The sequence below is a fragment of the Penaeus chinensis genome, chromosome 29 (assembly GCF_019202785.1).
Source record: "Penaeus chinensis breed Huanghai No. 1 chromosome 29, ASM1920278v2, whole genome shotgun sequence".
Taxonomy (NCBI): domain Eukaryota; kingdom Metazoa; phylum Arthropoda; class Malacostraca; order Decapoda; family Penaeidae; genus Penaeus; species Penaeus chinensis.
In genome coordinates, this window is record NC_061847.1 from 9,843,677 (window position 1) to 9,856,267 (window position 12,591).

The window sequence follows — 12,591 nt, forward strand, 5'->3', positions numbered from 1 at the left end:
AAAGGCGTCAAATGCGAACAGGTATTTTCATTTCTACCTACGAGTTATCACATACCAGCTAACACCAGGCTGGAGTCTTTAATGGCGTTACAGGTTCGAATCCCCATTCCGGCCTCGCGGTGCGTCGTCACCACTTCGACCACACTCTCCGCCAAATCGCTAGTGTCCTTACGCCACGAAGGCCATGTCTCTGAGTCCCACAGGGTCGGGTTTCCGAGACCTGTTGTATGGGAGCCTTAACAGGTCTCAGGTCAGTTCAAATGTCCTACGGTCGAGGCATGCTCGAATTCCTTGTCTTGTGACCCACCGACACCAAGGAGCGTGTTCTCGGTCGTGTTTCTCGCTTTAGGCATCGAGTGTCACTCCCAAACTCACGCAAACACACCCAATTGCCTCAGCATGCCCTCACACCCGCCCGTGTTCGTCTCGCGTGTGTTCCGGGTGAGAATCCTCCTGATGACTAGGCGAGACCAGGTCACAGAGCGCCGTGGCTGCTGGCGGTGTCGTAATGAGCTTTGGGCGGCCCTTCTCAGCCATGGATGGCTCGACTGTCCCGCCGTGACCGTGGCCATTGCGGGGCTTCCCTGACACAACAGCCCGCCGGAGCACTCGACAGAGGCTTCAGCGTCAGCAAAACAATGAAGGAATTCCGCCTGTTGCTCTTCCTCGAAAACATATCACGTTGCCTACCAAAAGCCAAAACACATCCCTCAAGTCTGAGTGCACACAAAATACCAACATTGACTTCAGAGAAGAGTACCCAGCGAAGGTTGATTATAGTCAGGTAACTTGAAATTAGTTAAAATCGGATAAGTACAAAGGCCAGCCTTTACACCTCGGCTACAGCAATTCTATGTGAGACATCCTAAGACTTACAAAAACCCTGCCATATGCGCATACATTTCACTCTATCCTCGCTGTCATCGCAACCCCCGTAAACATTCCAATCTGTCGTCGCCTCATTCCGGTAACATGTGCTAAACGTTTGCATTTTCCGCCTCCTTCGCGCACCAACTCCGAATACTCAAGGCCAGGCCAAAAGACAGTAGGTAACGCTGGATGACGTCGCTAAAGAACTGTTATCTCGTAACTCATTGAACAATTCAAAAAGTCACGTTGCTTTTTTTTTTAACTAATTCGACAATAAAAAACATTTTCAGATGATGATTTAAACAAAGGTTTCCCGTACACGTCTTTCACGATAACCCCCCCCCCCCCCCCCTTTCTGCTTGCAGCTGACACCCCATAGATCACCCGCTGCTCAATGTGTACTTAAAAAACATTTAGAGTCATGTGGACTTCATCATCCATGTCCTTCCCTCCCCTTTCTCTACCCCTCCCTCCCCTACTCCTCGTTCCCTTAGGCTTATTTAGTTTGAAGTTTGAATCCCTGCCCTCCTAAGAGGAAATGCCAGTAGCTACTTATAAAAGTACAGTTAGCAAATATTCACGTTCCTTCACGTTTTAATCATTTTCGCTCGACACTTGGCTTCTTGAAAGTGATACTCACCGTCTGTAACATACCACCAAACATTTCCACCAATCCTTTCGCCATAACATCAACCATCGGCGAGCATAACCTTTGCCACCAGATGCAATAATTATCACCTACACAATATAAACAACTGCTAGGGATTCTGAAGGAAAACAATCTTACCAAAACCCCCGCACACCCGCAGCAAAGCCATATAATGTTTCACATTCCAAGGGGAAACACCAGCAAACCTCAAGGACGAATAATCACCTACGATACCGGAGCATATCAGTTGTAACGAAGTGTGACTTGAAAATCATAAAATGAAAAAAATTAAAGAAATAATACGAGCCTAAGAGAAAAAAGAAACAAAGACAAAAGAAAAGAAAGAAGTAAAACAAGAGACGTACAACACAAGAAAATCCTGCACTTACTTTGCACTTCCTGCAGCTCGGGCTCCAGTGTTCCCTCCATTTGAAGGTGGCGCACGATCTCGGCCAGGCACTTGATGTTGGTCTGCGTTGTGGCCACGAGTTCGGCCTGTCGGTGGAGAGATGACGGTTCACGTTATCAGTCTATTCTTACTGATAGCAATGTAAATATACCAGATACACTAGTAGACTATCTGTACCCTCTTACTTCTGTGTTATTCCTCAATATAGCTTTTTTTTCAAAATAATAATAATGCACACCTATGCTGAAGCACGCGTTTCTTAGCAGTTCTCCATTTTCATCTTTTCAACGAGATGGCAGCATTTGTTCACTACACATTAGCAATACACACGGACGTTTGAAAACGCGTTAGTACTTTTGATTTATATGAGTTTGGCATCCTCTCGCAAACGGCACGCCATCAACACACCAACTGCCGCCACAGAGCAGGGTGGGCGGGGTGGGTGGAGAGGGAAAACGGCTTCCGGACGACAAGACAGAAAAACAAAAGCTGTGGACTAATTATTACGTAACAGGAAGTAACGAAATCCGTTTCTTGCGTGTATAAATTCGCTCCGAGCGCATGAGGGAGTGCGTGCGTCCAGCCTGGCGTCGCCTGGCAGAGGCCCCAGTTTCCAGCTGGACCAGACATCTGCCTTGCTGCTGATGCTGGACTGCTGGGCACTGCCTCCGCCGCAGTTGCCACGTCGCTTTGTTTTCGCGCCATAAATACGCTAAACTGGCTTCAAATTCCGAAAATCTGTTACGCTAGCTTGTGTTCAAAACACTGATTTATAACTGGCCTTTAAAACAAAACCAAAATGAATGGGCAACCAGAGCGTGAAACACAAACTGCAGTCATTTGGCAACAATGACACATATGTCTGTCTCACCACATGCTCAAGGAGTTCAACTTTCTCCATGCTATGAAGTCTTACGCTGACTAAGGAATACATGAATATGGCATCGCTGCCGAAAGTGGCAGGTGCTGAGCCTTATTAACCTCTGGCGAACGTAATGGTGATTGGAGATACTACAACAGCTGCTGTATGAAATTATTTCGTATGACTAGACAAACCTATTCACCTGACACAAGTGTAAGTATGACTAAAATTTGAATAACTTTCAAAGTCTCGAATAAACTGAACCTTACATCTCCACCCTGATGACTCAAGAGTGTCAAGGTCAACTCAGCCCACTGCTATATAGCGCATAGAAAACGAGGAAGCTTCATCCCACCGCGAGCTATATCGCTGTCAAAGAAAACGGCGCAGGTGAAGCCTCTATTTCGGGGGTAACTGAGATACAACCAAACATATACAACAAATACTTACATAATCAAGCCCCAGAGCAGCCTCGTTGGAGTATTTCTTGAGGACGTTCTCTGTGACGATCAGCTGGGATCTTGACTCGTCGATGACATGATGGAGATCATCCAGGTCGGAGTCAGAATCCAGGTCACGAGCACCCTGCGGGATCAATGACCTCAGCCGACGGTGGTGAGGGGAACGGCGACCCCTGTGCGGGATGCCCGAGAAGGAGGATGCCCCGTCGGAATCGATGTACTTCCTGTAGTCGTCTCCGAACTCGAGCAAGCGCCTGGCAGCCTCCTGGTCGATGTCCTCCGAGTAAGGCTCACTGAAGTACTTGTATTCCTGCTGTAATATAGGACGAGCTATTAGTTCTTCTTGTAATAACAATAATAATAATAATAATAATAACAATAATAATAAACAATAATAATAAGAAGAAGAACAATAATAAGAACAATAATAATAAACAATAATAATAAGAAGAAGAACAATAATAAGAACAATAATAATAAACAATAATAATAAGAAGAAGAACAATAATAAGAACAATAATAAGAACAATAATAAGAACAATAATAACTGTAATAACTGTAATAACTGTAATAACTGTAATAACTGTAATAACTATAATAACTGTAATAACTGTAATAACTGTAATAACTGTAATAACTGTAATAACTGTAATAACTGTAATAACTATAATAACTGTAATAACTGTAATAACTGTAATAACTGTAATAACTATAATAACTGTAATAACTGTAATAACTGTAATAACTGTAATAACTGTAATAACTATAATAACTGTAATAACTGTAATAACTGTAATAACTGTAATAACTATAATAACTGTAATAACTGTAATAACTGTAATAACTGTAATAACTATAATAACTGTAATAACTGTAATAACTGTAATAACTATAATAACTGTAATAACTATAATAACTGTAATAACTATAATAACTGTAATAACTGTAATAACTGTCATAACTGTCATAACTATAATAACTATAATAACTATAATAACTATAACAACTATAATAACTATAATAACTATTATAGTATAATAATATATAATAAATTAAACAAATAATAATAAAAAATTATAATAATAACAATATCAAAAATAATACAATTAATAATAACAGTAATAATAATAATAATATTAAAAGTAACAATAATACTTTTAAAAAATAACAACAATACCAATCACAAAGAGGATGAGGAGGCTTCGTCCTGTGCCTTACCTGGTAAGGATCCCAAGCCTGCTCCGAGAGAGAGCTCATGTCCTCGTGGGTGTTGAGAGCGTCCTGGTCGCTCTGGGTGGCGCTGCGGGCGGTGTGGGCGGGGCTCCTTGGCACGATGGCCTCCAGCAAAGCCGGCGCTGGGCTGCATGGGCGGGACTCGTCGCTGGAGCAGCAGTCGTCGACGGCGAGGGCGCGTGTGTGCAGGCGAGGCACGCCCAACACGCCCCCGCAGTCTGAGACGCACTTCTCGGTGGACGACGTCATGCCGCCCGAGCCCCCACGGCACGCGCCTGAAAGCGGGGGATACGACGTAAGTAAAGCGACCTTTCGAGAATTTAGATAAAATATATCAAACTGCCTGAATAAACTGTTTTTTTTTCAGAAATGCCCTTGGTAGCGCGGACGGGTAATCTTGAAAACGAAACTAACGTACAAAAATTTTAACGGCACGCCCCTTCATAAAGAAGTCACAATGACGGCATGGTCAGATAACAAGGGGATTATCATCAACTCCTTCCACACTGAACACCGCCGCCGCACAGTCACCGCAAGAACGCCTCCAACTATGTCAACAGCACACTAAAGTTGGCGGCGTCACCCCATACCCCCTCTGAGAGCTACGGTAATCCGAAATAACTCACCAGAGAAGGAGGAACTCTTGACGATATGCCTCCTGCAGTGCGAAGTGGTGTCCGAACCCGAGGAGTGTGACTTGGATAGGCGGCGGTTAGGAGACACTTGGTTGTTGTCAGAGCCTCCAGACAGGTTGAGAGCCAAGCCGTCTGATCCGGAATCGGTCCGTCGCCCCTGGAATATATTAAAAGAAAACGGGTAACTTAGCGAGACCACCGTTTTCTTTTGTCGTTTTAACACTGACTCACGTAAAATATTCACATCTTTTATGCGCACGGACATTATTTTCATTATAAGATCTACTTACCAAGGATAGGTTTGACTTCCTGCGGGCTCTGGTCTTTCTCCTCCTCAACGATCCGGTGGCATTAGTTGCAGGAGACTGTCGGTCTGCCGTAGTGGATGTTGTAGAAGTGGTGATGGTGGCAGACGCGGAAATGTTAGGGTGTGTTGTTGATGTCGTGATGGTTGTGTTTGTGGTGTTAGTCGCGGGAGTGGCCTGAGGCCCGGTTGTGGTTGGCGTGGAAACATCTGTAGGGGATGTGTTACTGCCAGCCGCGTCTGGGGTCTCTGCTCCACTGTGGATGATGGAAATAAAGATTCAGTTTAGTCAGGACAACAGGCTCTGCCAGAAACGTGACACATCACATCTGATTCGCACACAATACAGTCGAGCAAGACGTCGATAGCTACCCACCCCCCTCCACCATATAAAAAAATAAGTAGTTGTAAACACCACCACATTTCCTTGCGTTTCAGGGAGAGCACCTACCCATTTGTCGGTTCGAACACCACGATGCTCAAGAAGTTACTAAGGGCCAGCATCTCATTCGGCGGCAAAATGCGTCCAAAAGAACTAGAGAGCAGTCTTCACTCCCTCCCTCCTCGCATGATTCTACGCACCGCCCGGTATGTCGGCAGCCACTCATACAGGCAATCATTCACATGATGAGCAGGGCCAGCCACGTGGCGAGTTCGACGACCCGCTCCTGCGAGACACTTCCTTCCTAAATCCTACGTCTTTTTCTCATAAACGCGAATGGGGGAGACCTGCTATCACTCGACCTATCACTGTTGCCATCGACACAATAAGCAAAACAACACTACGAGAGGGAGTCCGTATCTCCAGCCGGCGCTCCCTCAGGAACTGTGGAATGCCACGCCGCGTCCCTTCTTGATACAGACGAGACAGAACACGTCCTCTCTCGCTCTTTCAAGCTACTAGGACTCCTCCGCCCTGACCTTGCCGAGATAGAAGGATAACTAAAGCCTTGTTAAGTGCGAGTGTCAGGGGTGTGTGAGTCACGTTAACACAAGCTATCAACACAGAGGTGATGCCATCGTGTCAACACCCGACGCTCCCACAGCCACAACACTACAACGGCTTACTCATTCCGCTTATTATCTAATTAATTTGGCGAGTAAATATCAATCACGCAAGATATGGCGTGAGTTTTCAGGCCGCGACGATGGTGCGAGAGCCGGCCGTTGTGATCGGAGCAGGAACAAGAGGGAAACTAACTGTTCTCAAGCACGGTTGAAGAGAGTCACCACTGCTCATGACAATCTCCATGAACTTTAGCGGTCTCTGCCCTACTTCTCTCCTTTATTTCACAATCCCTGTGCAATACTTTGCAAGAATCTAAACTTGAGCACGTGAACAGATCTAAATCTCGGAAGTGTATATCTTAACAAAACTTCCTTCCGCAACAATCTGACGAGAACACCCTGATCGTCAGAGATGATAATGATCACAAGATACCGAGCCCCAAGTTAAGGCACTTCCGCCTCGGATCTCCGAATCATCCTCCCGTCACGGTTTCACGGTAAACACACACCAAACCTCTCTTCTCTCAACAGAATTGCTGATACTTTTAATAAAAAATAAGCTGTTCGCGATTTCTTTGCCGCTGTAGTCTAGTTACCGCTTCCATTATGTTCCTCCCCCCTTACCTCCTTCCCACGTCACCCACTAGTGAGGTCTGTCTGTCCAAGAATAACCCACTTAGGCAGGTATTTAGCCAAGTCCTGGAGGAAAGCGAGCGATTAGTGACTGGCCCCGAGGGCAGAGTTGTTTAAGGATCGAGAAACGCCGGAGAGCCAAAGTCAAAATTTATGATACGAACATTCAATTGTGCCTTTCATATGCTGATTTATGAACAGAAAGGACTGTTCAAGTATCAATAAACCCAGACCTTTTATCGTCAATCTATTCCGCGTTTAAAGATGTCTGCGTTGCCTATCCAAAACAAAGCTTCTATTTCCTAACAATTGTCGCAGTTGTCCTTCCCCGGACTTGTTGACAGACAGACAATCGCACCACTGCAGGCGGAGAGCATATACAATGTTATCGTTATCGGTGTTGACAGGCAAGAGCATTTCCCGTTTTCTTTAACGCTATTCTGATTTCTGAACTGATGTCCGGTTCTCCTATCATATCACGCATGCCTCTCCATCTACCTTACCATACGATTTCTTGTCTTTAAGTGTATATTTCTGCGGAGAATTATGCTAAACAATTCAGTGACATTTATCGGAGTTGAGTAGGGATATCATACTGCAAATACTCAAATATTACTAGAACAGTGAAACAAATCTATTTATCCTTTGGCGCATAAATGATCGGACATAATCGTTTTACGCCTGCACACCTGGACGATAATAAAAAATAAACATTAACAAATTAGCAAACGCAAGACAACACCTCATTCTTGGACTAGCCCCTTATCCGCACAGCGCACCAGCAACCGAGTCATTAACATTTAATCTCATCATTTAAATGGCAAGCGTTGGAGGTCTGCTCACGGTGAGGCGGTTTCGAAAACAGCGTTATTGAGACAAGCACCTGCGGCCACGCTCGGGTCGCTCGGGTACGCGATTGCTTAACAGATGCACAGCAGATGTACAACTCTGCAGGTGCCAACTGATTGAATGGAATTGAAACCTGATGGAGGCTGCCACGGCTTACGATAGGAAGTCACGTAGGAGCAAGCATGGCCTTTTGCATGTATTTGTTTGCAACCATCAGTCATTGTTGTTGATTGAGTACTGAATGCCCTATTAGTGATGTGATTTCATGATCACGTTTTTTTTAATTCACAAAATTTGTATGGCTATCAAATAACTGACTTGAAATAACCCACTTTATTCTACAGGTAAGACTTAACATACACTATTTTCAAACAACAAGCAGGCGCATAATTTTCCTGCCATTCCCCATTCCATTAATTCCATAGCATCGCGTGATCCATGACGTGACTTTCAATAAAAGTTAATAGACTACAGCCGATAGCAAGCAGCCTCTCTCGCAGGGGCGTAGCAAGAGGATCATGTGTGGCTGATGGAGGCTGTATGACTCGCAGGATTTCAAAAAGTTACATGTCTCATATCTCATTCTCTCTCTCTCTCTCTCTCTCTCTCTCTCTCTCTCTCTCTCTCTCTCTCTCTCTCTCTCTCTCTCTCTCTCTCTCTCTCTCTCTCTCTCTCCTGTAATTATCTCTTGTCTACATCCATTTTCATCTATACCTGTTGCTATATTTACTACGTGGAAAATAAAATGAATATGAGCCAGGGGTAATATATATTTTTAAGTACTTAATCTCCATTCGCATACTGTATCTCCATTCGATGTTCAATTATTTTACGCTTTAGCAAACTTAGCTTCCCATATAAAAAGTTAATTTCGAACTTCTATGATATAACTTTCAAGCTTCATTATCCTGCGTTACTTTAGCTCTAAACGTTCAATACTACACACATAAAATCGATACAAAAATACAAAAGAAAACAGAACAATGAGTCTCGGAAGAGAATTACGAGACTAACAACAAGCTCAGACACATTACAAGTTCTAATATGTTACGCAAAGCCAGCGCGAGGTCGGCGAGTGAAAGTGTATCACCGCTCCCGACGCCCTCAGCCACGCTTAATGGTAGGCAGGCAAGGTTCAAAAGGTTCACCAGGCCCGCAATCAGAGGATGAACCTACTGCTGTTATCTGGGGCTTGGGGCAACCATTTCCTGATGTGATTTGTCGATTCTTTGAAAATTATACAATAACATTTCTTTTTAAAGATGTTAAGTAAATACAACGTCAAACTGACTTAATGCACCGGCACTATCGATTCTGACTTACGTGAAAATAAATAAATAAATAGATAAAACACACACACACACACACACACACACACACACACACACACACACACACACACACACACACACACACACACACACACACACACACACACTCACACACACACCTTTATTGCCCCAAAACAATGCATGAAGTACTTACAAGGCCTGGTTGTCGTTGGTGGGCGTTTCGGGCGTGGCAGTGAGCAGGTTGTGAAGGGCGGTCTCGGACACGGAGAACGGCGCCAGGTCCAGACGGGTGGCCAGCTGGTACAGCTCGCTCACGCTGCACGGCCGCTGCTCGCCGGAACGACGCTTGCGAGAACGAAGAACCACCTGCGGCAAGTTACACAGGTTAACGCTTGCGAAAATATAATTGAGACAAAATGGTCGCCTCAAACAACAAACTGCAGTCAGCCATTTCATAACTGTAAGCTGCACAAAAGCAATAGCTCGGCCAGGCTTACCTTGGGGTGGGCAGCGTCGCTCGGGCTCGGCACGGCGGCGGCCTTCTCCGCGGTGGGCGTGTTGTCCGTGGACGGCAGCGGGTCCCGGGACCCCCTGAGGGAGCCCTTCTGCGAGCCCCGCACGGAGCCCCGCGTCGAGACGGCGTGCTGAGTGGCGGTGGACGCGTCCATGTCCTCGGACGTGCACGACTCGATGTCGCTCTCGCCCGTGGTCAGCTCGCCCGAGGCGTCGCAGGAGTCCATAACGCAGGTGGTGGAGAGGCGGGCCTCGCGGCGCTGCGACGCCAGCCACTGCCTCACGCGGGCCTGCTTGCTGCCCATCGCGCCCTTGCCGGAGCCCGTGTTGAGCGGCAGCTGGTGTGGCCGGGGAGACACCAGGGGCGCTGGCTGGTCACCCTCAGGCGGTTCGCGAACCAGACGCTCGGCATCACTCACCAGCCGGGTGATCGACTCCTTGCTGATGGTCCTCTGGGCCTCCTGGTGGAGGGGCTGGTTCTGGGCGGCGATCTGCTCCTCCTGCTGGGGGTGGCCTGGGGTGCCGCCGTCGCTCCCGGTGTCCATGTGCTCCTGCAGGGGCGCCTCGTCTTCCGTGGCGCTCGCCTCCGAGTCGCTGGACATGTTGGAGTTGAGCCAGTTGGGGTCCAGGATGGCAGAGTCGATGATCTTCTGCAGCGCCTCGTGGTCCACCTCCTCGTCGCAGCTGAACTCGAGACGAGTGCGCGCCGAGGTCCTGACGACGCTTCTGACGCCCCGTCTGCGCACCTGGTAGATTCGGTTCCTGGCAGGGTCGCACTCCACCAGGTTGAGGTTGGCCTGACAGGCGGCAGTGTCAGTGCTGGTTGCGGTGTTTGCGGCGGCCTCCTCGGTGTCGGTGTCCTGGTGCTTGAAGTCGTAGATGGCGCAGTTGGGCGACGGCCGCTCGATGTTGGTGCAGCTCGACTTCGAGGGCGAGTCCCTGACGCTGGCGCTGACGTCCGTGGCGGCAGTGTCCTCCGTGTAAGACGAGGTCAGGTTGACCCCCGAGTCCTCGGTGCTGGCGGGCGACACCACGGTGTTGCCGTTCACTTGGTTCAGGTTCTCCATCTCGCCGTCAGTCATGTCTGTGGTGGACGTGGTGGTTGTGGTGGTGACGGTGATGGTTGGGGACTTGTCGGACTGGTGGATCATGGCGTCGTCGCCGGCGAGGTCGTCGGAGGGCGTGAGGGGACAGCAGCGGGCGCGAACTGTGTCCAGACCGGCGCTTCCCACCATGGCAGGCGCCTCGGGCGAGGCAGCGGGGGCGGCCGCGGCCTCGGAGCCTTGCGGGGCGACGGCAGGAGTGGCAGCGGGCTGCTGAAGGGGGTCGACTACCATTGGCTCCAGAGGGGGCTGTGTAGAGGGGGTGGGCGGGGAGGCCACACCGCACTCACTACCCCCGCTTATGCACACATAGTCATCCTGGAGGACGGTAAGGGAAGCGTTAATTGAAGTACATCGGTATTTAGAAAGTTAAAAGAACAAGGGAGCAGATATCACTATTCTTGCGGTCAAGTGAACATTCAGTATATGAACATGAAAAATTCAAAGAGAAGTCTAACCTACGATAAGGCTGCGTCTCTACTAATATTTCTAGCTAAGGACCATGCTGTCACACGGAACTGCTTTTAACAAGGCAGGTATATCACCTGAACTAATTATGGTTGCGAACCTATGTACATACTAAAGTTATCACATGTAATGTATTGCAAATAACGACTATCAACTCATGCAGAAAATGAAGATTTTTTCCTGAATTAGGATCACAACTTATGCACGGCTCCTTTAAAAGACCTATCAAATACTTTATGAACAACAATGTAGTTACGCTGCAAGATCACCTAACTGAACAATAAGAGCGGGTCGGGTACATCAAAAAGAAAACACCAATAATATCAAAAACATTATTCCACATGCTGAACATACAAATGTATACACAACCACTTGCAAACAATTACGTAAATACACAATGAGGTTAGGCAACGAACGTAGAACAAGAATTAAAACGATAATCATTATCTCTTATCGCTATAGCGGTTGAAGTAATAGGTTACTAACGCTGCCGCAACGAGTTACAATGTATGTTACCATGCCACACACAGAGGAAAAAGCACACACACACACACACACACGTTAACAGACATACACTGACAAATCGTAGTGTATACAATTAATAGGCATTCCTCTTTAACATCAAAACCTTAAATGTACGTTAATGGTAAATTAATATTAATGACGTCATATTCCATCATCAAATAGTTTGGACTTAAACATTGCGATGAACATGTTGAACAAAGAGCTTTTTTGTGCGTGCAGATCCCAAATTCCGACTAGAAGATTAAAAGATGCATGAGAAAAAGAGAAGCTGGTCATGCAGACAAGCTCACAAACAAGAGTCCGAGAGAGAAAACCATGCAAAGGTCGTTATGCGGTCATGCAGGAAGGGGAATGGGAGAAGTGGGAAGGGAGGGAAGGGAGGTCTGAGGAGGGTGGGGGGAGAGGCGGACGGGGGGGAGGCGGACTGGGGGAGGGGGGAGGGAGGAGGGAGGAGGGAGGGAGGGAGGGAGGGAGGGAGCGAGTGAGAGGGAGGAAATGAAGGGGAGTGGGGAGGAGGAGGAGGAGTGGGATGGGACAGAAGAGGAGTGGGAAGGTGGGGTAGCGGAGTAGGAATGGGAGGGGAGGAGGGGAGGGTAGAGTTGGGTTAGGAATAGCATTCCTTAAACGAATTTCATTCTTGTCTCTTTTTCTTTTCTTTTTTTTTACCTTGGTCTCATGTGCGTGTGGGCAGCATGAGTAGGTCGGGGATGCCTGTGAGGGACGAGGGAAGAGATGAAATAAAGGGCGAAAAATAAAACAAATGAGGTGATATGAAGA

At 47.1% G+C, this 12,591-nt stretch overlaps 1 protein-coding gene across 5 annotated transcripts in view; it reads right to left on the reverse strand.

The window, feature by feature from the left end:
• LOC125040954 (serine-rich adhesin for platelets-like) overlaps nt 1–12,591 on the reverse strand; it is an 88,620-nt gene that overhangs the window by 38,907 nt on the left and 37,122 nt on the right. For 4 of the 5 annotated variants that reach the window (XM_047635756.1, XM_047635759.1, XM_047635758.1 and 1 more), the window contains 8 exons: nt 12,481–12,525; nt 9,703–11,139; nt 9,399–9,571; nt 5,410–5,680; nt 5,111–5,276; nt 4,470–4,759; nt 3,241–3,564; nt 1,909–2,014 (listed from right to left, as the gene is read on the reverse strand). In XM_047635756.1, the coding sequence (XP_047491712.1) occupies nt 1,909–2,014; nt 3,241–3,564; nt 4,470–4,759; nt 5,111–5,276; nt 5,410–5,680; nt 9,399–9,571; nt 9,703–11,139; nt 12,481–12,525 (2,812 nt within the window). The remainder of the gene's footprint in view (nt 1–1,908; nt 2,015–3,240; nt 3,565–4,469; nt 4,760–5,110; nt 5,277–5,409; nt 5,681–9,398; nt 9,572–9,702; nt 11,140–12,480; nt 12,526–12,591) is intronic. The other variant, XM_047635757.1, reaches the window with a different exon arrangement.